Source organism: Sminthopsis crassicaudata, chromosome 6 (assembly GCF_048593235.1).
Source record: "Sminthopsis crassicaudata isolate SCR6 chromosome 6, ASM4859323v1, whole genome shotgun sequence".
NCBI lineage: Eukaryota > Metazoa > Chordata > Mammalia > Dasyuromorphia > Dasyuridae > Sminthopsis > Sminthopsis crassicaudata.
The window spans coordinates 106,784,876-106,811,789 of record NC_133622.1 but is presented as its reverse complement, the minus strand read 5'-3'; the positions used below and the strand labels follow the sequence as shown (position 1 = coordinate 106,811,789).

The following is a 26,914-nucleotide window of genomic DNA, read 5'->3' as shown; positions in this document are numbered from 1 at the left end:
AGAATTATAATATTTAAGGACTATTAATTTCCAAGTAAAATGAATTACAATGAGTTTGTTTGCTTTTTCCCAAAATTTACTTATGTTAATAACTTGAAGTTAGGGTAAAAACAAAAGAAGTCTAATGATATTTGTTCTTGGGCACTTGATGATCACTCATAGTTGAGGTCTCATTTATTATATGAATTAGCCATTATCAAAAGTTACCATCAAAAAGCTATTATCACTGTGTGCCTCACCAAAAAGTACTGGGTATGGGGTATCATAAAGAAATGAATTAAGTTTTAGTTGTGTGTTGACAAAAAAAAAAGAATTTAGTTTTAGATTTTTGAATTATTTGTTCAATATCAATGAAGATTTCTTAAGAAATTTCTTTGGGTCAATATTTTCATGCTTAAGAATGGAAAGTGGAAGCCATCAGGTAAGTTGCTCCCTGGAATAGTTCAGCTTTGCTTAAAAAGCATCTGGTTGAAAGTGAACGAAGTCCCTTTGGGAAATTCATCTTAATTCACCTTGAACTTTCTGCCATGAACTAGAACTATAATGATGCCTAAAGTAACAGAATTGTTTGCCACATTCAAATATAGATTTTTTTTTTTTTAACACTATGTGAAACCCAGGCAGACTCAGGCCCTCCTTGCATTAAAATCCTGTTTATTCCATGAACTTCTGTTCCTTCAGGAAATGTTTAGGAGTTTTTTAGGTTTGTATTTTTGGTTTTGGGGGTATCTTGGAGTGGAGCTTAGAGGGAGACTGAGAAAGGAATAGAATTATTTTCCTTCCTGCTTAAAATTTTACAGGATTGATTGGGTTTAAGCATTTCATATCTTTAGAAATCATTTAACCTAGTAAAACTTATCTTATAAAATCAATGAATCAAAGAGTTTTTTAAGTTGAAAAGCATTCCAGAGACCATCTAGCTTAACTTTTTATCAATACAGAAATCAGAGTATAGGAGTTGAAAATTAATCAGCAAATATTTTTAGGTTCCTACCATGTGCCAGAGATATAGTAAACTATGTACTGGAAATATAAATATAAGTAAAAAGAATGAAGCAATTCCTATTTGCAAGGAACTTGCAATTTAATAGGGCTGAGACAAAATACAGAAAATGTATACAACATATATGTTTATACATTTTATGCACATACATAAATATATATTAAGTTGTTAAATGAAAGGTACTATCTAAGGGAAACAGAGTACTAGCTGTTGAGAAAATTGGGAAAGGATTTTAATGAATAACTTAAGTCATTTAATCTAGCCTACCATTTCACAGATGAGATAACTAAGACCTAAAGGAATAGAAATGACTTAGCAAGGTTACCTAGGTTATTGAGAATTAGAATCAAGGCCAGATTTTTTCAGATGCTTTGGCTAAATTCTCTTTCCTTAATACTAATCATCAATAATCATCCAACTTCTAATTAAATAGTACCTATGGTTTTCTTATTGTCAAATCAACAAACACATTTTTTAAAAATTCATTGTTATTTTATTTATTTTCTTCAGTCTTTGCTTCCTTGTAGTTCATTCTTTTGTTCTCTGTTATACCATTATGTATTTATGAATTGCAGTAGTCATGTATGATTCCCTAGCATGCTAAGGTTTCCTTTTGTATGTACATCTCTGAAGCATTTGCTCATGAAGATTTCTTTAGAAAATCTGGCCTGAAATTGCATTCTAGTTTTTTTTTTTTTGTTTTGTTTTTGTTTTTTAGCTCTAATTATCTTTCAGAGCTTCTAATACTTTAGAGAAACTTCTAAACAAGTGATTTAAGTTCTCTAAATTGTTGTTTGTTTTGATTAATTCTAATACAACAGTATTGGTATTTTACTTAATTCCCAGTATTTTCTTAATAAGTTTTAATTTTTTTTGGAAAAATCCTATATTTTCTTGCTGTTATTCTGAGGAGTAATTAGAATTATCTTTTTTTTCCCTAGAGATTTTAGGTTCATATTCTATTATAATTATATTACCTTATCAATAAAAAAAAAAAAAAAGAAAATTTGGGCTAATGAGAAATACTGCTCTTTTTTTGTCTGACGAGATTCATCCCTTGCTTTCTAGTGCTTCCACATTTAAAAAAAAAAAAAACTTTCTTATAGAACCCTACTGGGGTGTGTGTGTGTGTGTGTGTGTGTGTGTATGGATTTTTGAGGTCTAGGGGTTGCTAAAATTAGTCATAGAGTGATTGCATTGCCATGTAAGTCCCTGGTAGGAAATCATTGACTTGGCAAAAGATTAGCTTTTAGTTTTAAACTCCTGCACAAATTATAAAATGCTGATCCCTCTCTTCCCAGGGAGAATAAAAATGGAGAAAGACATCAGTTGTCATAATCTAATCAAAAGATCAGAAGATTTAGAGTTAGAAAGGTCCCTAGGTTTATTTCACAGACATAGAACAAGCTTGGCTTCCTAAGTCAGAGAATGGATCACTTACAGAGAAATTTTTTAAAAGGATTTTTTCCCCTTATTCCTTAATAAGACTGAAATTCATAACTGAGTATATGATTTATGATTTCATCAGTGTGAGGGTACTAATAAAGGTCTCAAGTTCTTTTACCTCATCTTATACTGTTGTCATCAATTTTTTTCCATAATACCTAAACATAAACATCTAGAGTATGCACACACACACACACACACACACACACACACACACACACACACACACACACAAAACCCAAAACAAAACAAAAAACCATAGCTTCATTTGTGTACTAATTTAGGTTTGCAAAAACAAATATCATTTCATTTAAGAACACTTGTCAGCAAATGTTTGAGGCTGGATTTGAACTTGGGTCTTCATGACTCTTAGTTCTAGGGTCCATCTACTTATCAGTCTTCTCAAAATGCTTGAAGCCTTTTTTTTTTTGTTGTTCTTAATCTTAATCTCTAAGGGTGCCAGTGTGGTTAGACTATCTTGTTTTCTGTCCATACTAGTCCTTGCTTTTATGCCATTCTTTTCTTTTTTTCATTATTCTTCTGTTTGTTGAAAAGTAGGACAAGAAAGGATATAGTCATTAAAGGAAGACTGCAATTCAATGAAAAGAAAATTATATAACCAAAGGTGAAGGGACATTTAGGAAAAGCACAAAATATATCGAAGGAAAAGCAAAGAAAAATGAAGGTGGCATATAATATAGTAAGTGAAGCCCGGAAAATATCTGTAGATATTGAAGAATAGACCTGGAATGTAATAGAACTAAAATATTGGATCTGTTGAGCAAATTAACAGATTTGTAAGAGAAAGCAAGAAATGCGAATCCTAATTGGGATCTCCAAAGATGAAAATAGAACACAATAAAATAATTACCATTGGTTTAGTACTACCCTTATTTTTCTTAAGCAAATAATATTGGGGAAGTTCTTGGCCTGTTTAGTCTTGTGAGTCACTGAAGGTCTAATGCTCAGTGCATGACAGTTGGTTCCCCTAGAAATATCTCTGAAGCCCTGACTGAGATTCTGCCTTATGGGTTGCTTACATGGTAATATCACTATAAAGGCTAAGTCTCTTTAGGATAAATTCTAACAAAGGGTGATCCAGATGATTATACTGAATTAGATATTGCAGGAAACATAAATCATCATCTGGGTGTGAAATTCTGTTGCTGTTCAGAGTTTTGTTGTGGTATTATATACTGTAATGAGAATTGACTTACATCATTAGGAAACAACGGATGATTAGGTAGACCTGAGTTTGAATCTTCACTCTGTTACTTAATACCTGTGTGCAATGGTCCAAATGACTCTATTGAAGAACTCAGTGTCTTCATCTTATAAAATGAGGAAATTGGATTAGGTATCAACATTTTATCCTACATGCTATTCTCTACAAGGGCCAAAAATTATTCCATATTTATGAGTATGGGAAATGCAAGGGTTTTGACCCACTACTACACATTAGCATGATTTATTTGGGGGGTGGTGGGAGTTGCTATGTACAATTGAGGCAAGTTTTCCTCTGCTGCTGAAATCTTATTTAGAGTCCATCTTTGACCCCTAATTTTTGATCTCCTGTGTATTTTAACCAAGTTTAAGATTTCTGATATTTCTGCAAGATCCAAAGTGTTGAAAGTGTGTTTATTCTATAAACATTGAAGTGAAAAAATCATTGACATCTAACACATTACAGTTATAATTTCTGTTTTGTCAAGTCATTTTGTTTCTTTTAGCAACAATGCATATACACCATGCTAAATGTAAGACCTTTAAAGCACAATGATTAGAATGCTCAGCCTGGAGTCAGGAAGATTCATCTTTCCTAGTTCAAATCAGACCTCAGACACTTAAAAGCTATGTGATCCCAGGCAAGTCATTTAATCCTCTTTGCCTTAGTTTTCTCATCTGTAAATGAGCTGGGAAAGGAAATGGTCAACCCCTCCAGTATCTCTGCTAAGAAAACCCCAAATATGGTCACATAGAATCAGGCAAGACTGAACAATAACAAACCCTTTAATAGCAGGGATTATTCGTTAAGACAAGTCTTAGTATCCAAACCAGATAACATTCTGCCCAGCAAACAGGAGGAGCTTAATAAATGCACATTGGAATAAATTCTTGTAATATCCATTTAAATTGCACTAGTAACTGATCATAATAGATGATGTTATTACCCATCACTTCCAAATCTTTGAGTCAGTTGCATATACATGTACTATATGTTGGCATGCACACAATCACTTTTTTACTCCTCTTAATTATTTGGGTGCTCATTAATTTAGGAAACAGAATTCAACCATTTCTGTTCTTCTGCATATCTCTCAAATGCATTTCCCCCTAGATATCAGGAAAGATATCTTTAATATAAACATGTGTTTGAAAATAATTCCTTGTATCCTCCCATCCCCACATAGAACCATATACCAAAATTCTAACTGTCCTGTCCAAATACAATGTAGGGCTCTTTAGAGTTTAATTCAACTGAGTTCCAATAAGATTGTTAACATACATTTTATAGACTATTTTATATGTGCATTATCAAAAGAAATTGACCAGAAATGAAGATTCTCTACAGTCTTCTAGCAATAAAGAAATCAAATATGAAACTAGCATCTTCTAGTTCATTCTCTTAGGAAATCATTTAATGTGCTTTTAGCAGATCCTTTGTGTTATGAGGGAAAATTACCTATAATAAAAAGGGAGTATAGTAAAAAGGGAGAATAAAGCCTGATGTGAAATTTTAATAAATAACATATTTTCTTAACATAAAAATTAAAATATAGCCCCCTCAAAACCATATTCTGTTAGAAAGTGTAACTTGACACTGCAAATGGCAAGAAAAAGGTGGTAATGAATGATTAGATGGTCTGACTTGTTTTTAGCCAAAGATTCCATCGCCTTTCATCCAAATCCTTATAGAATGTTCACACAATATTTTAAATTCATTTATCTAGTTTGGTCAGTAATAGGAGTAAAAACTCATTTATTTCAAGGTTTCTGAGAAAATTTATGAGGCAATGCATAGTATAATTAATAAACTATGTTGTACAAGAAGTGGAAATAAATGTACAAAATATGATTATACCTCATAATGTTATATTTGGTGTTTTAATAATAAGAATATTGTTTGTGATAAAATCATTTTATTAAATAATTTTACTGAGTTTTTCATTTAATTTATGCTAGTATTAATATAGGCATTCATTTTCTTTTAGGACGTGATTCTCAGTCTCCAGATTCAGGTAAAGGAAAAACTATTTTGCATATTGTCATCTTGTAGTTATTTTGATCTAACCTTTGACTATATATATTTCTATAATTCAATTAAGTGTGATTGAATTTAGTTATCAAGAAGAATATTTCATTTCATTAATAAATTCTAAAGACGGTAAATATGGATATCTCTGCATTAGATATGTTGTATTATGTTTTTTCTTTCTTAAAGCTTGGAGATCTTATGATGAGCGAACTCGAGAGACTCTGAATGGAGATGCTACTTATTCATCTCTTGCAGCAAAAGGCTTTAGGAGTGTTCGTCCAAATTTACAAGATAAAAAATCACCAATTCAGGTAAGATTACTCCCACAAGTATTCTCATACCTAACTTTCAACTCTATGGCACTCCAAATCAGTTGGCTTTACCTACACCTATGAATGAGTCTTATTTCTGCTTATGCTGACTTCAGATTTATTCTTTGCCTAGAAGGCAGGGTCAGAAATGCAGCAAATTTTTTTCTGATAATTCATCCCCCCAAAAGTTAATAAGATGCTCATAGCACTTTAAAGAAAAATATTTTAAAGATTCTGGGCCAATGCTCTGAGCCTTAGGTATGTGAATGTATCATCTGTAAATACATAATAGATTCATTTTACATGATAGATTCAAGACTTTATTAAGTGAGGGATGTGTTAGAGGTATTAGTGAACTTGTAATGTGTTTGTATGTATGAGTGTAATTGTGACCACTGGTGATGCCTGATAACATGAGGATAGAAAATATGTTCATTTATCTTGTTTTCCTAGAATGTCTCTATCCTCAGAGTTCACAATCTGTATATTCCTTTTAAAGTTTGGGTCTTTAAATTGCTATACTATTGGAGTTTGTTTTTACTTTTAGTATTTTAAAGAACTAAGTTGTTTCTCCATAGATAAGGGAGAGTAGCATTTTTTATGATGCTATTCTTTTGTATGAATGTGAACAAAGTTTAAAGTGAACTAAGGTAATGCATTGGTCTCGTAAATAAATGTAAGCAACTGTGTCCTAAGCATCAGCATTATAAATAGGTGTGATGTGCCATTTTTTGTTTGTTTGTTTAAAGTATGGACTTTAAAAGGGTTGCTTTCATAGCTAACATTGCCTTTCTCTCTTTTTCCTTTCGTGTTATTTTGTTCTGTGGATGATTTTGTCAAATAAGGTGCCCCTACCACCTCCTAGAAAAGAGAGTTTTATTAGCCCCTCAATAACTGATCACAAAGAGGGTAGTGTTTTGAACCCATCAATAACCAAGAAGCAAATCCCCTCAAATACAGTTTACTTTACTAACGAAGACGCTTTCCAGAAGGCTATGTGTTCTAACAAGGAAAATAGTCACACCATTATGTATTCTGAGGAATCTAACACAACTGTGACTTATACACAAAAAATCACTAATTCACTGAGCCCAGTTTCCAACTCAGGCTCCCAACAACCAGCAGCTGACAACAGCACTCTACTCCAACAGGACTATACACAAGATTCTCAGCTACGGAGAATTTCTACCCTGAAATTAACCCCTAACCAAGATCAATCAAATAGCATTCCTCTGTGGCCCCAGCCTGTCGAAGCACTGGGATTTTCCCAAAGGCCTTTCTCACCCACCCATAACCATGCGCCTGAGGTACACACAGCATCTCTTTCCATTCAGATAGCTCCCCTCCATGACCATAAAGCAGGACAGGAGTTGGAAAGCCACAAAGGAGGACCTGAGCTTTTTCCAGACACTTTCAAGGCGCCTCTTCAGGAACTGGGACCCATTTCTTCATTTGCTGCTTCTGAACAGCCCCCAGGGAGCCATGTGGTATATTCTTTCCCATATTTGCTTTCAGAAACTGTGTTGAGCCTTGTTAACCTTTTCTGTCACTGATTTTACAAAAAATCATGCAAGCTTTGATAGAATGGTGAAGTTGGAAGAAAAGACAAAATTCATCTCAACATTTTCTCCACACACACACAATTTTAGAATCTATAAACCATGCACCCAGGAATCTTTTTTTCCAGAGCTCTTTCCTTTTTTTTTTTTTTTTTTTAAACATATTTGTGGTCAAATAATATTGAAGTCATTGCATTTATTGGTATGAAGCTGGAAGGAACTTTAGAAGTCATTAAGGCTAATCCTCTCATTTTACAGATAAGGAAATTGAGGCTCATTGAGATTAAGTGACTTAACCAAGATCACACATTTAATAAACAGCAGGGGCCAGATTTGAATCCATGCCCTCAGATTCTTTCTATTATGTATCAAAAGCCAGTTATAACTTACAAAGTTATAAATTACTCCAGTCAGTTTCCAGAGCAACCTTCAACTTTTTTTATTCATATATGTAAAAACTTAAAAAAATGGAAATCAAGATTTTTTTTGGTGAGTAAATGGGAGGAAAATAGAAGACATTGACCTCTTCTAATGGGAAACTTTTGATATTCACTAACCTCAGAAATTAAAGGCAGCATAATTAATATAAAGTCTATATGACTACATGTGTTGCAAAGGGATTATTTTTCAGGTATGCATTGGACTAGATAAATTTTCAGGCCTTTCCAATTCTGAGATTTTATAATTGTTATAAAACATTGTAATTTTATTTATTCATTCAACAATATTTAAGAAACATTTATCAAGCGCATACTGTATACAAAGTTCTATATTAAGTAGTGATGCAAAGTTTAGATGTGAGCTTATACATTTAGAACTTATAGTTTATGGTTATGACAAAAACAAACTTACTATATAGCTGACATTGTATGACATGATCATTGAAGAGATGTAGAACAAGGTGTAATCCAAAGGAGACGTCCTTAAACTAGATAAGCAAAAAAAGGTTTTAATGGATATTAGACAAAGAGAAGAAAGAAAACTTTCCAAGCACAGGGGAAAAAGCCTGGTCCAAAGCACAGATATGAAAAAGTGCAAAACACTCTCAACAAATACTCCAGTTTGGGATGTAGTATAAAATATATAATAGAGAACATTTCAAAAAGGAGATAGGACAGGAAAGATAGAGTAGAATTATCTACAAACTGCTATTACAGCATTAACCCACTTCAAATTATTGCATGCATTATTCTATTGAGAGAAAAGATGGATGCTATCTTTTTTCCCCCCTTTTTTTCTAAATAGTACTAAAATGATCATAAATTGGACCATATGTGTGTGCTTTTAATAATGTATTTGACAGTTGTTTTATTAAAAATTATTTTAAAATCCAAGGATGATCATAGAATAGGTGATATATGTATGTTTTAATAATACAATTTAATAATTTAATTTAATTTAATAATACAATTATTTTGTTAGAATAATTTAAAAAATCTAAGTTGAAAGAGAGGGATAATTACATAATAATAGATCAGTATATGAGGAACTGATTGGTGCTGTGGATAGAATCTAGACCTAGATTCAGGAAGATTTTTTTGAATTAAGTCCAATCAATCTTGGACACTTACTGTGCCTATGACTTACTAAGTTACTATGGGAAAGTCACTTAACTCTGTTTGCTTGAGTTCCTCATCTGTCAAATGAGCTGGAAGAGGAAGTGCCATTCTAATATCTTTCCCAAGAAAAGCTCAAATATGAATCATGAAGAATTGGGACATGAATGAACAATTGTAGGCCTGTGTAGTGGCAGATTCCTGTAAATCCTCTTACAAGAGGAGGCTGTGCTTAATGGATCACTTGAGTTTGGCAGTTCCAAGGTATAATAGGTCTAAAGCCAATTGAATGTCCACATTAAGTCTAGCACCAAAATGGTATGTCCCTGAAGAGATGGGACCATAAATATATAAAAGGATCCAAATTGGAAATATAGAGTAGGTAAAAGGTTCCTTGATAATTACTATTGGAATTGGGTATGTGAGAATCAAATGAGATAATATTTGTGAAGTACTTAGCACAGTGCCTATCAAATAAACGTTTGTTCCCTTCCCTCACCCCTTTATAAATATTCACTGCACTTCTAATCTATCCTAAATAGACTCAGTCTCTATACCAAAACAAAAGTTTTCATATGAAAAGACAGTATCATCAACAATAAATGCTTTCTGTGTTCATGTCCTATATGATGATTAGAAGCAGATAATAATGATATTCTAAATTTTTATAGTACTTTAAATTTTGAAATGATCAATTGATCATGTTATTATTTTGTTAAAATAAAAATTGCATATCATTATGGTAATTATACAATATAATGTATTATTATAATAACTGTCAATTCATTATATTGATATTGATAAATGTGCAGAAGTAGCAAGAGCAATTTATATATCATTATTTCATATGATATTTTCATACACCTTTATGAGTTAAGCACAATTATCCTGATTAGACTAGGGAGACACCTAATGTTCAGAATTGTATCAAAAATGAGATTTGAACCCAGCTCTAGTTGAGTCCAAGTCCAGCATTCAGTCCTGCTACCTTATCATTTCCACTGACCTTCACAACCATACTGTGAGAAAGAATGAGCATCTGTTATAATTCTCAATTTATAGACAAAACATACTGAAGAATTGCATAGCTTGCCCAAGTTTACACATATAATTAAGTTAGTTCTTCAACCCACATCTTCTGTTCAATGCTCTTTATACTTTATCACATTGTCTTTCTTTGTGACTTGAAGGCCCTTCCTTAGGTTCCATAGTCCCTGAAATTTATACAATACTACATTAAAAAAAAAAAAAAAAAAAAGCGAAGACATTGCTGCAGTGAGACTCATTAAATGGGAGAAAGAACATGGTCAATCACTGACATCACAGAATGGACTGAATCAGGCAAGAGAGCAGGTGTGAGAAAATTGGAGATAAAACACCACCATTATTACAGGAATTGGGGGTAGAGGGATTGAGAATTTGGCCTGCCTTCAGGCCAAAGTGCAGAAGTCAGCAGGCACAGTTCTGGTAATCTTTGTCTTCCAAAATAAATCAGTTTGTGTGAAAATCTAATTAAATTTGAAAGCTTTTCTTTAAAATTTTCTTCTGTGTTACTGGTGGTAAGACTGCTGAGACCACCCAGTATGCACGCTGCTTAATCCTGAACAAATATCTATATAAGCAATTCACAGTCAAAATTCCCAGAGGAAATCGTTTCTATTTCTATTATTCAGAGAGATTAAGATTCAACAAGAGAGAGAAAATACATTATCTGAACTGTCAGGTTACATTTCTAAACTGTTTCTCTTAGAAAAAAAGATTCACAAAGGTCACCTTAATCTTTTACATTCCCTTTGGCCAGACATCTTAGTGAAAATTAAGAGCTAGAACCAACCTTGATGACCTAGGTGGAGAAGTTTGTAAATAAATTTGTGAATTAGCATATTTAAAACATTGAAGATGTTCACTCCTCCAAGGAGAGAAACACACTGGTATCCCAGAAGCTTTTTAACAATCTTAAATTTTTTATTAGAGCCCTGGCATTAATTTAAATGAATCAAGAAAATAGTCTAAATAACTAAGAATTATAGTCTTATTTCTTGAAGCCAAACTATTTTTACAAGCTCCTTGTCTTTAATTTACCCTCCCAAAGTCCTGACAAAAGAGGGATTATAAAGATTACTCTCTCTCTGGAGTCACATGAACAAATGTCCACCAGTGTTGTTCATAATGCCAAGTTCATGAAGGTTTTCAGCAGAAACTTGGCAACCAAAGCCAAATAACTAGATCCCAAAGAGGCAGACTCTTCTGTTGCACCTAAAAGAAATGAACATTATATTTCATGAGGGCAAAACTCATCTTTTCAATTATTATAGAAAATTAAATTCCATTAGGGGCCAATACATCATAGTCACAGGAACTCAAATAGAGGATTTATCTCACACATTGAAATAAGTAGTAACAGGATTGTCAGCATCTAAATGGTGGGATGATGGAAGAGTATATCTGCATTTTTCCTGGATCATCTTCAAAAACAAAAAGTTTTCATTAGCATTATTAAGCAGAACTGTTTGGTTTTCTTTTAAAATTTATATAGTATTTTATTTTTCTCAGTTTCACATAAAAAGTTTTTTTTAAAACATTCTTTTTTAAAAGAAAATTCTTTCTTATATTAAGTTGAAGCCTGCCTTGTGCTGGCTTCCACCCTCTGCTCTCAAAAGCTAATAATAATTAACCTAGCCAGGCATTGTATTATGCCCTTTACAAATATTATCTCATCTTATACTCATAACAATCCTGGGAGATAGGTACTATTATCTTCTCTTTTAATAGATGAGGAAACTGAATTAAACAAAATTAACCAAAACTCACACAACTGGTAGACATCTGAGGTCAAATTTGGACTCCAGATCCAGTAGTACATCCACTGTACCATCTTTCATCTTGTTTTTTGAATAACATAAAACCACTATATAGTCGCCCATAAATCTTCTCTTTTCCATACTAAATAATCCCTGTTCTTTTAAATTCAGAAGAAAATACTTCCAAGGTTGTTACCATCTTATTATCCTATTATGGAGAAGTTACAGTTTGTCAACAACTTAGAATATGGTACCTCCACAGAATTGAACATATTTCACATGTGGTTTGTTGAGCATTAAATGGGCAGTATCTTTGCATAATCCAAACATTTTTGATGGTGTATTAGATCTCTACCTGCTTTATCTGAGCTTTGCCCCCATCAAAGAGGGTCATAGTATGATGGATAGAACAATGAACTTAGAGTTATTACCTACCTCATAAGAATGCCATGAGCCTCAAAGGAGGCAATGGTTTATAAAGCACTTTGTGAATATTAAGGTACTAAGTAAACAACAGCTATTATTATAATCATTCTGTTGAAACTCCTTCTTTCTTCCTTCATAATCCTATTCAGCCACTCTTCCAACCAAAAGTCTTCCATTGATTCTTTTGCCCCTAAACTGGAAATCATCTTTCCCTTTTAAAATTATTTTTAGTTCTTTCTTTAGATTTGGGGTGTCTGTCTTTTGTTTATTAGTTTTTGTTTATTAGTCCATTAGAAAAGTTCGAACAAAATGGTTCACAACATCTGAGGAGATATAGTTAAGCATAGTTGGTCAAGGAATGCTTTAGGAATATTTGAGTTAAATTTTTAAAATCAGGTAAATAGGAATAGGAGGACATTTCAAGCAAAAGGACCAGCATGAGCACATATCTCTAGAAGCAGGATGCTATGGGTTATAAATAGGGAATAATTTGACTGATACAGAATATGTAATAGATGGATTAGCAAACTAGGAGAGTCCTGGATTTTTCAGGTACCCAAACATGTGGCTAGAGCACTGGATTCAAATCAGTAAGAAAAAGGAAGCTAAGAAGTATAGGGTGAGTTCCTATTCTTCAAGCTACTTTTTAATGTTAGAGTCCATAATTAGAACCCTTCTCTAAACAAAGAGAATGATGGAGGGGAAGCTAACCCCAAAGAAAAGAAGGGAAAAAGAAAAGGTCTAAGTGTTTTAGGAGATTTTTTTAAAATGCAAAGCATTTCTGTTAGTGACTGACAAATGCTTAAAAAAAAGTTTTATCTGTTAAAATTTAAGAAAAAACAAAGGTGTAACATGATTACTCTGAATTAAACTTAACACTAAGCATACTGGGAGGTAGTGAGAAGGGAACATAAAAAGATAGGTGATATTATTTTCCACATAGTATACCCTTTGGGATATCATCCCACATTTATTGTGGAGGAGGAGAAGAATATTATTCATGTTTTTAGGGCTTCAAACCATCTGGTGAGAAAATTTCTGCTCATTGGAAGAATCTTTGTAATGATCTAGGACAGAGACAGTGTTCCAAATAATATACTTTATTCCCCTCTCCAAAAAATATAATCATAAACCTCAAATATTCCAACTTCTTAAATTCTATAAAAAAATCAGATATCAGTGACTATATTTGAATATTCCAATATTAATCTATTATTTTAATTAAGAATAAAGGTGTTTATATATATACATATATGTATATGTCCATATATAACAGTATTAATATAATACATATTTCTATAAAGAGTTCATTTTTTTCATTTATCTAACATTATTAAGCCATTTATTAAAAAAAAAAAAAAAAAAAAAAAAGATTGATCCTGGGGCAGCTAATTGGTATAGTGGATAGAGCACCAGGCTTGAAATCAGGAGGACCTGAGTTCCAATCTCTTCTCAGACTCTTAGCACTTCCTGACTTTCTGACCTTGAGCAAGTCACTTAAGCCCAATTGCCTCAGCAAAAAGTAAAATAAAATAATTTTTCAAAAAATTCAAACCCAAAGTTCACACAGAAATTTGAGGACAGAAATCATGTCCTTGTCCAGAGAAAATAGCTATGAATGAAGACAAATAATGGGAACCAAATAATAGAATTGCTTATCATCATAATCTTTTCCTCTTACATGCAAGCATTTGCTCTTCCTTAGCCCAGAGGTGAATGTTAGATAACAATCTATTTAGTTCTGCTTTTTAAGGTTGGAAAAAGAGTGCAACATTAACAAAATATTTTCTCCAGGATCCTGAAGCCATTCAGGCTTCATGTATTACTATTGCTTCTTCATTTTAGCTTCCACATCTAGAAATGAGAATTAAATTAAATGGTCTCAAGAGGTGATTTCAAAGAACCCTTTCACCAAAAATGCCTGTGATTCAGTGAGTTCTGATTCCTAAGAGAGGCAAATAAGAGAGAGGTTTTGTAAGTGAAGACCATTTTAGACATAAATTCTGTTTTCTGGGATTTCTTTCAACAAAAAAAAAAAAAAAAAAAAAAGATTATCCCCCATAGTTCAAGTCAAAGTTGGCTCAAAATGCAGCAGCAGTGTAGGGATTGGATTCTGAAAAGAAAAAAAGGTATGGTGATTTCAGCACAGGACATGGATACATTAGCCCATGGGACGCAGGTCTGACTGAGTGCTGCTCCATTCATTTATTGGTTTGTAGTTTGTTCTTCATTCTCTGGAATGAGACCTCTGGAAGAGGACTATGAAATCAGAAAGGTGATACCATGCCTTACAAATAAATTGGATTTAAGTGAGGCAGGGCTTTGCAAAGTCACCAACCTCATTCTTTCCTCTAGAACTATCTGGTCCAGTAGCAAGATATAGATTAGGATAACTAGAGATGGCCCTGGACCTTGGCATTTTAAAACCAAGGTCTTTTCCAGATCTTGGTTTGACTGAGGCAATATATATTTAGTGATTAAGATTAGGTAAGAAATGAGCCTCTTTTATCTAATGAAAATAATAATAATAATAATAATAATAATAATAATACCACACAAAACCCAAAAAAAACCCAAAAAATCAATCTGGGAGAGGAAGAACCTCAGGGTTTCTGACTAATGTTACTGATAACTGCAATGCTCAAGATTGGTTTTTGGATGTATCTAGATCTCCCCCATTTTGACTAGATTTTTTTTCCCCATTTCTCACTCTTTGGTCCTGGACATGTTCTGTTTCCTGAGGCCCTTAGTCATATGCATAAAGATAGATGAGCTCAGATGGATGGATCCAACAAAGACAAATATTAGCAATTCAGTCAGTGATATAGAAAATGGAGTTTAAGTTGGCTTTGTGATTATGTACCCTGATCAGGAATGGCCCAACTCATGAGAGAAGAGGATGGGAGAATAGAGAAAGAGAAAGAAAGGGGAGAGGGAGAGACAGGAAAAGAAAAGAGAAGAGAAAGGGATAAGGAGAGAAGAGAGAGGGACAAAGAAGGAGAAGAAAGGGGAGGAGGGAGATGGGTGCAAGAGAGAAGAGTGAAGAGAAAGGACAGGGATGGAGGAAGGGAGGAAAAGAAGGAGAGGAGGAGAAGGAGGAGGAAGGGGTTAGACCTGGCTTAGGTCAGAACCACAAGGTTACTAAAATCCATCAAAGTGTTGCCAATGAATTGGTTCAAATGGAGCAGAATGTTGAACTTACTGACCCAGGAATATCCCCACTAAAAAACCCAGTTCTTGTGGTACTAAGTTCCTAAGAGAAACTGATGTTAAAGTAGAGAGTCTTCCAAGACTCACTGTTTCTGCATTATAGACATGAGGAGAACAGAAGCTTACATCGTCACAATAATAATACAAATAGATGTTAAAGGCAAGTCTGCCATATTGTTACCTTACATGACTATGGTTCCAAAAACCTTCTCTACAAGAGAATCTCTCTCCAATCTCTTCCTATTAGGGATAGTAATCTTCTCTTCCTTCCCCACCAGGAACCTGACTTCAACATTCCTCCTTTCTGGATTTGTCCTCATGATTTTCACTTCCCAAGAAGGGCCCTACTTTGATCATGCAGCAACTTCTAAGTAAAACTAGTGATGTCTAGAAAAAAAGAATTACTATTATAAACAACTGGAAGAAGTACAGTGTGGCTGAACATTTATTATTTTATCCTTCCAATTTAGTTTATAAAAAGACTAGCCCAAGAGAGATTTATTAAATTGTTAATCTATTTGGCTCTATTTCAAACCATAGGTATCCTTTTGCTGTACATAAAATGTTGTTAGAGCCTCCCAGGGTATTTTCGATCATTTTGTTTGCATTCTGAAATTGCTTTACAGTCTTATTCGGTTGTTCATTTGGTTAGGTTTCCTTTCTTTTCTTCCTTTCTTAATCCAATATATGTTAATAATGATAAAAATAGATGTTAAGTCCAATATATGCATACATATTTATACAATTATCTTACTGCACAAGAAAAATCAAATCAAAAAGGGAAAAAAATTAGAGAAGAATAAAATGCAAGAAAACAACAACAAAAAGGGTGAGAATGCTATGTTGTGATTCACACTCAGTTCTCACAGCCTCTCTCTGGGTGTAGATGAATCTAAACTAATTTTTAAAAAAGAAGTAGTAACAAGAATAATAATACTAGAAATGAATCCTTTTGCACCCACAAATAGATGCATCCAAGATACATGAGTTTTACTTTGTTGATTACCCAACAAGGAAATTATATCAAAAAGGTATCTCTTTCTTGCCTGTAGTCTCCTGAATTCCAGAGGTCCCTTGGGCAACATACTCTTGTGGACTAAGCAAAGACTAATGGGATAATTCTGGCTATTTCACTAAAGCTCTTAGTAACTTGGCTCAAACTCTCTGCAGAAAACAGCACATCCAGTATTCCACAGTATATTGCCATCAGAGTTTTTTTTTTCCTTAAACATCTATTTTCATTTAGAGGAATTTGAATCACTTGCCAAAAAACACTTAAAAAAAAAAAACACTTTGGGAACTTCATTATAGGTATATACTAAATGTCTTTTCTGAGTCTTAGATTTTTTCTTGTTTATCTGGTATCAACCAGTTAGGTTTTAGAAGAGTTTTTCAGTTTAGTAATACTTTGGTTTCACAGAGTTTAGTTTTTATTTATCTAAATCATTTTGTCTGTTTTGTGTAGCTCTTTCCTCAGTGAGAAGTACTTTCTAGACTACCTGTTGGGTCTTCAAGTTTTCTTTTTTAATTTCAGTAGAATAACCAGACTTTTAGAATCTCAAGCCAAAATTTCCTAAAGAAGCTCTTTATCATTGTTAATTGAAAAATATACTTCAAACAAAAGCAAATCACCCAGTGTTCTCCTTTGTTGTTTAATCATTTTCACTCATGTCTAACTCTTTAGGATATCTTTTGGGTTTTTCTTGGCAAAGATACTGGGGTGATTTGCCATTTTCTTCTCAAATTTATTTTACAGTTCAGAAAACTGAGGTATACAGACTTAAGTGGCCCAGGTCACACAGTTAGGAAGTATATGAGGTTGATATTGAACTCAGTTCTTCCTAACTCCAGCTTACTCTATCCACTAAACCAATTAGCTGTCCATCTTGTTTTTTAAAGTTTTTTTTTTCAAAACATATGCAAGGATAATTTTTCAACATTAACCCTTGAAAAATCTTGTGTTCCAATTTCCCCCCTTACTTCTATCCCTTTCTCTAGAGGGTATATAATCCAATATATGTTAAACATGGTAACAATATATGTTAAATCCAACATAGCCATACATATTTATACAGTTATCTTGCTGCACAAGAAAAATCAGATAAATTTTTTTTTTATTTTAAATGAGAAAGAAAATAAAATTTAAGCCAACCACAACAAAAAAGAGTGAAAATACTATGTTGTGATCCACCCTTAGTTCCCATAGTCCTCTCTCTGGGTGTAGATGGCTGTCTTTATCACAAGTCTATTAAAAATGGCCTGAATCATCTCATTGTTGAAAAGAGCCACTTCCATCAGAATTGATCATTGTATAATTTTAGTGTTGCTGTATATAATAATCTCCTGATTCTGCTCATTTCACTCAGCATCATGTAAGTTCATGTAAGTTTCTCCAGACCTCTCTGAAATCATCCTGCTGATCGTTTCTTAAAAAACAAAATATTCCATAACATTCATATCCCATAATTTATTCAGCTATTCTCCAATTGATGGGCATCCATTCAGTTTGGATTGGAAAAATTATGTAAATGTGAGCTATTGTTGTTAATGTTGTTACCACTCTTGTTATGCTATTGACAATGATATAATCAGTCCAATTACTTGAACAAAGTGAGTTCTTGAAACTCAGCATTAAAGGAGACCAGTGAAGGTTGCCTCTCAAACTTCTCTACGGTTGAGAATTCCATATTTTGGTCTTCTTTGGAGGCAACAAGATATTCTAAATGACCTGATCCTGGAATCTAACTTTCTGACCAGAGAAAACAGATTGAGAGACTTAGGAAAGCCAAAGATAGGAACCAGATTTTATGTGAAATGAAGAGTTTGGAATTTTTTTTTCATCTATACATTCATATATTGGAAGGGAAGGAGGGAGAGTAAAGGAGGAAGAGGAGGAAAAAGGGAGGAGGAAGGCAATAAGAAAAATAGAAGAGAGAGAAATAGAAGTAGCAGCAGTAGCAGTAGTAGACTTTGGAATATATAGAATTGGGTTGAGGAGAGAAATCAGGCTAGAGATGTAGAACTGGGAGTCATTAATAAAAAGGTAAAAGTCAAAATCACATGGACCAATGAGATTACTGAGGGTAAGTGTACTAGAGAGAAAAGAAGGGAAAGGACTGATTAGAGCATGCTTCCGATCTAGGAACCTGAATAAAAGAGGTTAAGACAAAGTGTTAAAAGGTCAAAGATAAAACAGTAGAGTAAGGTCAGGGAAACTGAAGAAAAAGGATGACCAAAAGTGATTTATTCCCCTGTTTACATGAAGGAACTAAAACACTGTGGGAAAATGTTACTTTTGAGTTTTGACCATCCTACATTTTGGAATTCTGCAACCTGCTGTTTCTTGAATAATTGTGAGCACAGATAAACTGAATACTGTGAAGTGGCTCCTTTGTCACCATCAGTGGCTGGGGTTGGCTGTGGTTAGCTGTGTTTTTTTGTTGTTGTTGTTGCTGTTTTTGTTTTGTTTTTGTTTTTCTTTGACAGTGACTCTGAGAATCATGATTCTTTTCCCTGCCCTTCGGAGCCTCTTATATTTTTCTCCAAACTAAAAAATTCCTGTTCAGGTTCAAACAATGCCTGAACAGAGCAGAATCTCATCTGGTGCCCTTTATGTTTAAAAAAAAAATTAATCTCCCTCTGAACACAGTTGTAGTTTCATAATAATGAAATAGTTTTATTTTTCCACATTTACTTAATTCTTTTATGAACTGTTTTATATTCAGTCATGCTTTTAAATGGCTTTTTTTTGGGGGGATACACTTAATCAGTCCCCCCCAGAGGTTTCCGCCTGGAGAATTTAGTCTTAAGGGTTTTTTTTTTTCTACTTTTATGTGTAAAGCAGTAAAATATTCTTCTGGGCAGATAATTTATATATGAACTGTGGACTATAATTGTAATGAGGGACTCCTGGCAACCAATGCAATTTGGTGTCTTCTCTATCATTTCTAGTCTTAGGAGTTGTCTAAGGCCCTGAGAGATTAATTAAGTGACTTTCACTGGGGATCTCAGAGCCAGTATAGGTCAGAGGTGAAACTAAGACATAACGGAAGTCCCCCTGACTTCTAGATTGGTACTCTATTCATAACATAATACTGTCTCTATTATATTTTTTTAGAGTTTTTACCTGACATTATCCAATCCTGAAATTTATTTCTAAAAACACCCATTACAATTTTTACTTAGAAACACAGACAATAAATACAGAGAAGAACTGGGTACCCAGTGTAGTAATTCCCTCTATGGGGGGAAGGAGAGAAGATTTCTGTTGTGACTTTACTAGAGAAGGACTGAAGGCTACTTTCAGAGGCAGAATTTGAAGTCATGTATTCTTGTATCCACACCCAACATTCTATCTATTATATCAGGCTATCCCCATTTAGAAGTCAATTCCTTGCATATTCCTTGCAAATTTGACTATATGTGTCTCATTTTGGATCACATGTTCCTACCTTGGAGACAAATTAAAATTTAATTCTTTAGGAATGAGAATGAAAATTTATAGGTAAAACTTTGTTTTGAGTACTCCAAATCCCCTTTGCACAGTTGCTGAAATAAATTCCTCTTATATGTACTAACTTACATTTGCTGTAGTTTCCTTCTATTGTATACTTTGTAGTATACTTCTATTAATATCTGAACTGGTGATAGGATTTTACTGAGCAAAACATACATATCAAACAAAAGTTATCCAGAGCCAGTTTATCTTTCAATTCACCTAGGAGTTTGGTAGTGAACACGTGGGTCTTCTGACCAGGTGTTCACTCGGGAACCAACAAGTCAGGGCATTATGTGAGTAGGTATAATAAAGGCTTTTAAGATTACATGTGGCTGTTCTTGAGCGCGCTACTGGTTATTAAACTATAGATTCAAGAAATCATGGCCAGAGACCTGGGCCTCAGAGGAGGCGAGCCGGGTAGAGTTGACACTGCAAAGGTCAGTGGTCAAAGGTACTCTATTGGGCCTAGGACAGACTAGTAATTGTAACTGCCAGGAGGGCATGTTACACTGAGTACATAAGATTTCCAAAACCCTGTAACCTTTAGTTGAAATATAACAACCCCTTTAATCTAGATTTGTGTATCTGTAATGTATAAACTCATAACAATTTGCATTTTTCTCTAAAGCAAGGATCTTAATCTGACATCTGGAAATTTGTAAATGATATATTTTGCTAGCAGGATTTTTAAAAATTATATATTTTATTTTATTCATGTAAAATAAAAAAAGTTTTTTTGAGGTAAGATTCATAAATTATACCAGATTGTCAAAGGGATCCAGAACACAAAAAAGTTTAAGGTTATTCTAGAAATATCCTTATCCTAAAATTTTAAAAATAATTTTGTTTTCTTTAAATTGAACATTTCAAGACCTGAATCTAAATATCTCTTTTAACCACATGAAAGTTGCTCTTTTTTCCTCTTTGAGCCTTAGTTCCTTTATCTGCAAAATGAGGGTAATATGGGCATTAGCCTATTTTCTGCTCAGAGTATTGTTTAAAAAAAAAAAAAAAAAAAGGTATTTTGTAGCTAGATTAAATTTTTCAGTATGGCACTATTGTTATTACTGTGATTAATTTTGGAAATTGCTAGTCATTTCGGACTTTGGGATCCAAACCACAGATTACTGGCAAACCTCTTCAAAAGCTTCTGCAGTGATAGCTTTTTAATTGCTCCCACTGACAAACCCTACTACTTCTCTTCTTTTCTTCTTTTAGACTGAGGCAATACAATCTTGGAAGTATTGAGGTCTCTTTGCCTTTTTTCAATTTCTTCCTCCTTTGCCTTCCATTAAAATCAACAGTGACAAATCTAACCAATTATTAATGCATTTTAATCCTCATCACCTTTTTCTTTTCTATTCTTTTTTTTTAAAGTTCTTACACAAAGTGATTTGGAGATACCTCTATAATGGATCTCTGGGACTTTGAATCATTTTAGTGTAACTGACCAAATGTAGGGTTTCCAAGAGGGAGAAAAATTCTAATCAATTTCTTCATGTTTAAGGAAATATTGAGGAGGTTTGCCTATAATTTCATTGGCACAAAGAATACCCAGATAAGACAATCTCCTCTACTGATGCTGATAAACACCTTTTCTTCAATTATAATTTTAGCAAGTATTCTGGGACACATAGAGATGAACTGACTTGCTTAGGGTCACACAGCTGGTATGTTTCAGAAGTGGGCCTTTAATCCACTCTTCTGGTGCCAAGGTTAACTATCCATCAGGTCCCATTGCCTTTCATTTGATCAACATTTAGATCAATTAAATAACAATAATTTCTTGCTCTAACCTGATTCCTATTGTGGATATTTCAGGAGAAAAGCAATAATAACAACGATTCATGTCCCCAGAATGTATTTTTTGGCAGAGAAAAAGGAAGTGCTCCCTTTGTAGCATAACAAATAGTCTTGTCCACACTGCTGTCACAAGGACTTTTAAAGTGTTTTTAAAAATGCTTGATCTGAATTGTGCAAAATTTCTCAAGCCCTTTCTTTGTAATACTTCCCAATGTGAGTTTGTCTTGGTCTTGTTTCTAAAAATACTTATTCCCTTCATTTCCTCCATGTTTACATGCTTTTACAATAGTATGCGGTTGATTTCAAATTCCTCTGAATGTGTTTTTGAAGATTCCAGTAAACAATGCTAACACTTTGTCTGTATCTGACACGCTGCAAAGAGAAGAGGGTGTTTTCATTCATTTTCTCTCTTTCTTTTTTCTTTCAAACCCTAGCTTGGAAAAAAGAAACTAGCTGCCAATTTGATGGAGGCAAATGCTCCACAGATCCACAGGCAAACAGCAGCAGCAGAAGCCTCTCCACTGCGTCCATTCTCCGTGGTACCAGTTAATCAAACCTCTTTTTCGCCCGACAGTGGCCCCTGCCTGGCATCCTCCAGTCTGCCACCCCTTGATGACGCTGTGTCTTCACGCTTTCCTAAACCTGTGGCCCCTTTACACTGCTCCTATAAATACCCTTTCCTAGCTCCTGACAGTGTTATTCCCAGCAATGACCCAGCCACTGCCACCACCTGTTTTGTCGCAGACTCGTCTCGGAGTGAGCCTTCCTCTCGCTCCGTGAGCGAGATCTCATCTGCCATTCTAGATGAGCTTCAGACTTCTTCTAACTATGCTCCTACTGATTGTCCTGAAACACCTTCCCCAACCTTGAATGAGATGTCTGCTGTGACAGATGGCACCACCTTAAACACCACAGCTGCCACTCATGTAATTATTCATCCTTCCTCACTCTCTGCGTTCTTGGAACAGGTCTCCAAAGGGGAAAATAACACATTTCTTGTCTGCCGTTTCATTTTGCAGCTGAACATTTTGATGCTCACAGTTGTTGATTAGTAATCTGTTCCTACACAGTCTAAAAGGACTTTTCATTACAATTATATTGGTAAAAATACTGGGTTTTGTTGAATTTTTTTAAACTGAACCTGTGATTTTATTGGTAAAGGAAACTCACCAAGAGAAAACTTTGAATGCTGAAGAAAACTTGTTTTGCAATTTATAGTTGTCTTAGAGTTGCTTGGAGGCACATCTAATATGTGTCAGAGTTGGGGACTTGAAACTCCAAGTTCAGCTCTTTACTCAACATATACCATGCTTCCTCCTCCCCAAACACAAAAACAATAAATAAACATATATACATATAGAGAGAATTAAACAAACCAACTGTATAGTCTTAATTCACTTAAGTTATATTTATGTCTATAATAAATGGATTATTTAAAGTTATCCTGTAGTAACCTGCATTAATTAAAACTGAGCCCAGAAATTTTGACAGGTGTGTTTTACAATGTTGGCAGCATTTTAAGGGAAGACCGCAGACAGAAAAGCTTAGATTAAAAAGATCCCAGTCCCATGATGTTGCTGTTTTTTAAACAACAGTTTACTTAGAGATTCATCTCAGCATGTCTTGTATATGAGTATCTAACATTGTTTTGTTTCCCAGAGAAGTGGTAACCAACTACATGAAACTTATTCCTTTCTTTGTCTTTTAACTAACCAATTATCTTTTTTGCGGACTCTCCTCTGTCTCACAGGAATGAATGCTGTAAATAATTTTAATTGATGTTCTTACAGTTTTGTCCTTCAGGAATGACTTCTCTATGAGTCATTCCAGGGAATGCTAACTTCTAAATAAATATATTTATCCTATTATGTGTATCATGTGTCCAGGAAGGTTTATGTATGTTCACCATTTGTAATTTGTGTGAATGTATGTGTGAATGTAGGCTATTTCAAATGAATTAAGTAACTAAATTATGAAATTCTTCAAAAAAGATTTCTTGGTAACATGTTTTTTCTTTCTTTTTTTTTTTTTAAGCATAATAGACACAAAAGAAAAGGAAAGGGTAACATGCATTTATAAAGCTCCTACTATGTACTAAGTACTTTACAAATATTATCTCATTTGATCAGAATGTGATCTATGAACTAACAAACTTCCATAGGGTATTTCTGGTATCAGTTTTTCAAATTTGCATAATTCTTTGCCCACAAATTTTAAGTTTAAATATAATCAGAGCCAACAAACAGGACTTTGTAGATTAAAATGATCATAAAATAAAATTTCAAATATCTGCTGTCAGAATGACAATTTCTTACATGCATGGTTTGTATTCTGTGTCAGGGTCATAAATAAATGACTCTATATCTCACAGCAATGAAATGTTACAAGCCACATGTTTTCAGATACTATAATTACAGAAGGTGACCGTTATTTTTATGAGACTCTTTAGCTATTTAGCCAAAAAGTCTCTATAAAACTTTATTATGAAGTAGCTCTTTTTACATGAAAAGCTATAGAAATAGTGTCATTTATCAGAATCCAAAGCTCATATTTGCTTAATGCTATTCTCTGGTAAGGGGATTAGTGAATGTAGGCCTATTGTATGCCCCTAGCTGCCTTTCCTCTGCCCTTTACCATATGCCAGGAATTCCATAATAGTTTATATGGTTAGAGGTAGGTTACATATAAACCCATAAATATCTATATGCATATATATATATCTGTGATACAAAAGCAGAATATCAGGAATAAAGTTATATCCATAGGAACAAATTTTCTTTTTTTATTTTAATTCTACTACTCTAAGCATCAACAGAAATGTTCCTTGCTCTGAGTTGCATTTTGTCAGGAACTTTCTAGTGTGTTCTCAAAAACAATAATATCTTCCTTGTACAATGAAAATGGAGATTAGGGCAGTAACATTACACTAAGAGAAAAAGAAAAGAGACACAAGGAAAACACCCAGCTCCTACTGTAATGAATTGTCAGTTTTTTAGAACTAGGGATGTGTGATGATTGATTTCTGTTCTGAGGAATGCTATGGTAGAGGAACTTTTTGTACTTATTGGGATGCATTCTCATTTCTCTCAGGCTCAGATAACAGTGAATGGGCGCTCTGGAGGGGCTACCAGTCCAATGAGTTATTTTCAGAGGCCGTTTTCCCCATCAGCTTACTCTCTACCAGCATCACTCAATTCAAGCATTATCATGCAGCATGGGAGGACAATTGGTAAGAAAATGTGATTTATTGTTTATATTGTATTATTCATATTTTATTATTATATTTTATGATTATGATTTATTTAGCCTTTCTAAGCTTTCTACTATATATTGAGACTTTTGGGGCTATTTGTTCCTTGCCCAGTGCTACCTTTGTGCAAATTATCCCTCACATCTAGAAAAGATTGGTTCCACATCTCTTCTTGAGAACATCCTTTTTTCTTCAAGGCCTGATTATGTCAATTATTACCTCATAAAACCTTCTTGGTCCCCTACACAAACCTTTCATAGTACTATGCTTACTCAAAACTTAGTGAAATCCTATCTTTTTCTCAAATCCTAAATTGAATTACGAGTAGGTGTCATGTTTCATATCCCAATGAAACATGATACCTACTTGGGGTAGGTACCTTAAGGAACCTTAAGGCAGAGACTTTTAAAAATTATTTTTGGCATAGTAAGTACTAAGGACCTAATACCTAAACACATTTATTTGTTGATTTGATTAAGTTCAGCAGCAAGAATACATATAACTTAGAGCCCCCACCACCACCAAAAAAAAGAAAGAACTGACTTGCAGTAATTGGAGGCTCACTATTCTGTTGGAAAAACTCTTATTTTGACAAAGTTTTTTCTCATCATGAGACTGAAAGCTAAATCATTTTTCAAAAGGGACAGATAACTTGTCATGTAATGTCTTCACAATCAGAGATGTTTAACAATGATAAGAACAGCCTTAAAAAGTAATGAATTCTCTGTCAACTGCAAAAGTTTAGGGAGAAGCTAGATGGCCATCTATCAGAATTTGGGAAAGTATTCTGACATTTGATAGAAGATTAGATTAAGCGCTATCTAAGATCCCTGAGTGGGCATCTGGATGGCACACTGGATAGAAAACTGGGCTTAGAATCAAGAAAGACTCATTTTTATGAGTTCAAATCTGGCCTTACATTAGCTGTATGAACCTGAGCAAGTCCTTTAACTCTGTTTTCCTGAGTTTTCATTTTTGCAAAATAAGCTGGAAAAGAAAATTGCAAAAACTTCAATATCTTTGCCAAGAAAACTCCAAATAGGATCATGAGTTAGACATAACTGAAAACACTCAACAACACAAGGTCCCTGTAAAGTGTTAAATGAAAAACTTTATGTACTAAAAGACTGGTATACTTTAGAAACTGATTTATAACTCAGATTACAAAATTCAAAGACAACCCAGAGTTAAATCACTTTTTTCTATCAGAGAGGCAAAGAGAACATAGGAGCATAAGACATAAGTTCAAATCTCAGTTGGCACTTGAGCCATTGTTTGCCTATCCTAAGTTGAGGTCAGCTAAATAACTTGTCAAACTAGGAAACTGAGGCTCAAAGAGGATAAGTGACTTGCCAAATCCTGACTGCCGTATATTTTTTGTATGTACTAGCTAAGATTTTTTTAAAATTTAAAATACAAATAACATTTTATTTAAAAAAGTAAAAATTATTCTTAACTGGAGTCTTATTAAAAAAAATAGGTGGCAGCTAGGATTTGGCCTGCAGATCATATATCACTGACCACTGGTCTAGACAATCTCTAAGGTCCCTTCCAACCCTAGCTATAATTTATGATCCTAATGAACTAAGCAATTTCCAGGGATAGCTGTAAATATAGGGAATAGAGGAAGTCAATTATTTTTAGACCCACCTCAAATAGAAAATTAGAAGTAGAGACTTGGTTTGGAAAAACAGCAGAACCCTTCCCTCTGACTTCCTAACCAGGAAGAAAGACCTAGCAGATGGGCATATTTACACAGCTACATATTTGAATATTCCCTGTGGGATACTCATAC

The 26,914-nt window shown here is 33.9% G+C and overlaps 1 protein-coding gene across 24 annotated transcripts in view; it reads left to right on the top strand.

Annotated features, from left to right (window-relative positions):
* SORBS2 (sorbin and SH3 domain containing 2) overlaps nt 1–26,914 on the top strand; it is a 451,850-nt gene that overhangs the window by 334,298 nt on the left and 90,638 nt on the right. For 15 of the 24 annotated variants that reach the window (XM_074276085.1, XM_074276086.1, XM_074276084.1 and 12 more), the window contains 3 exons: nt 5,662–5,688; nt 5,892–6,016; nt 24,960–25,098. In XM_074276085.1, coding sequence (XP_074132186.1) covers nt 5,662–5,688; nt 5,892–6,016; nt 24,960–25,098 — 291 coding nt within the window. The other 9 variants (XM_074276078.1, XM_074276077.1, XM_074276075.1 and 6 more) reach the window with 7 other exon arrangements.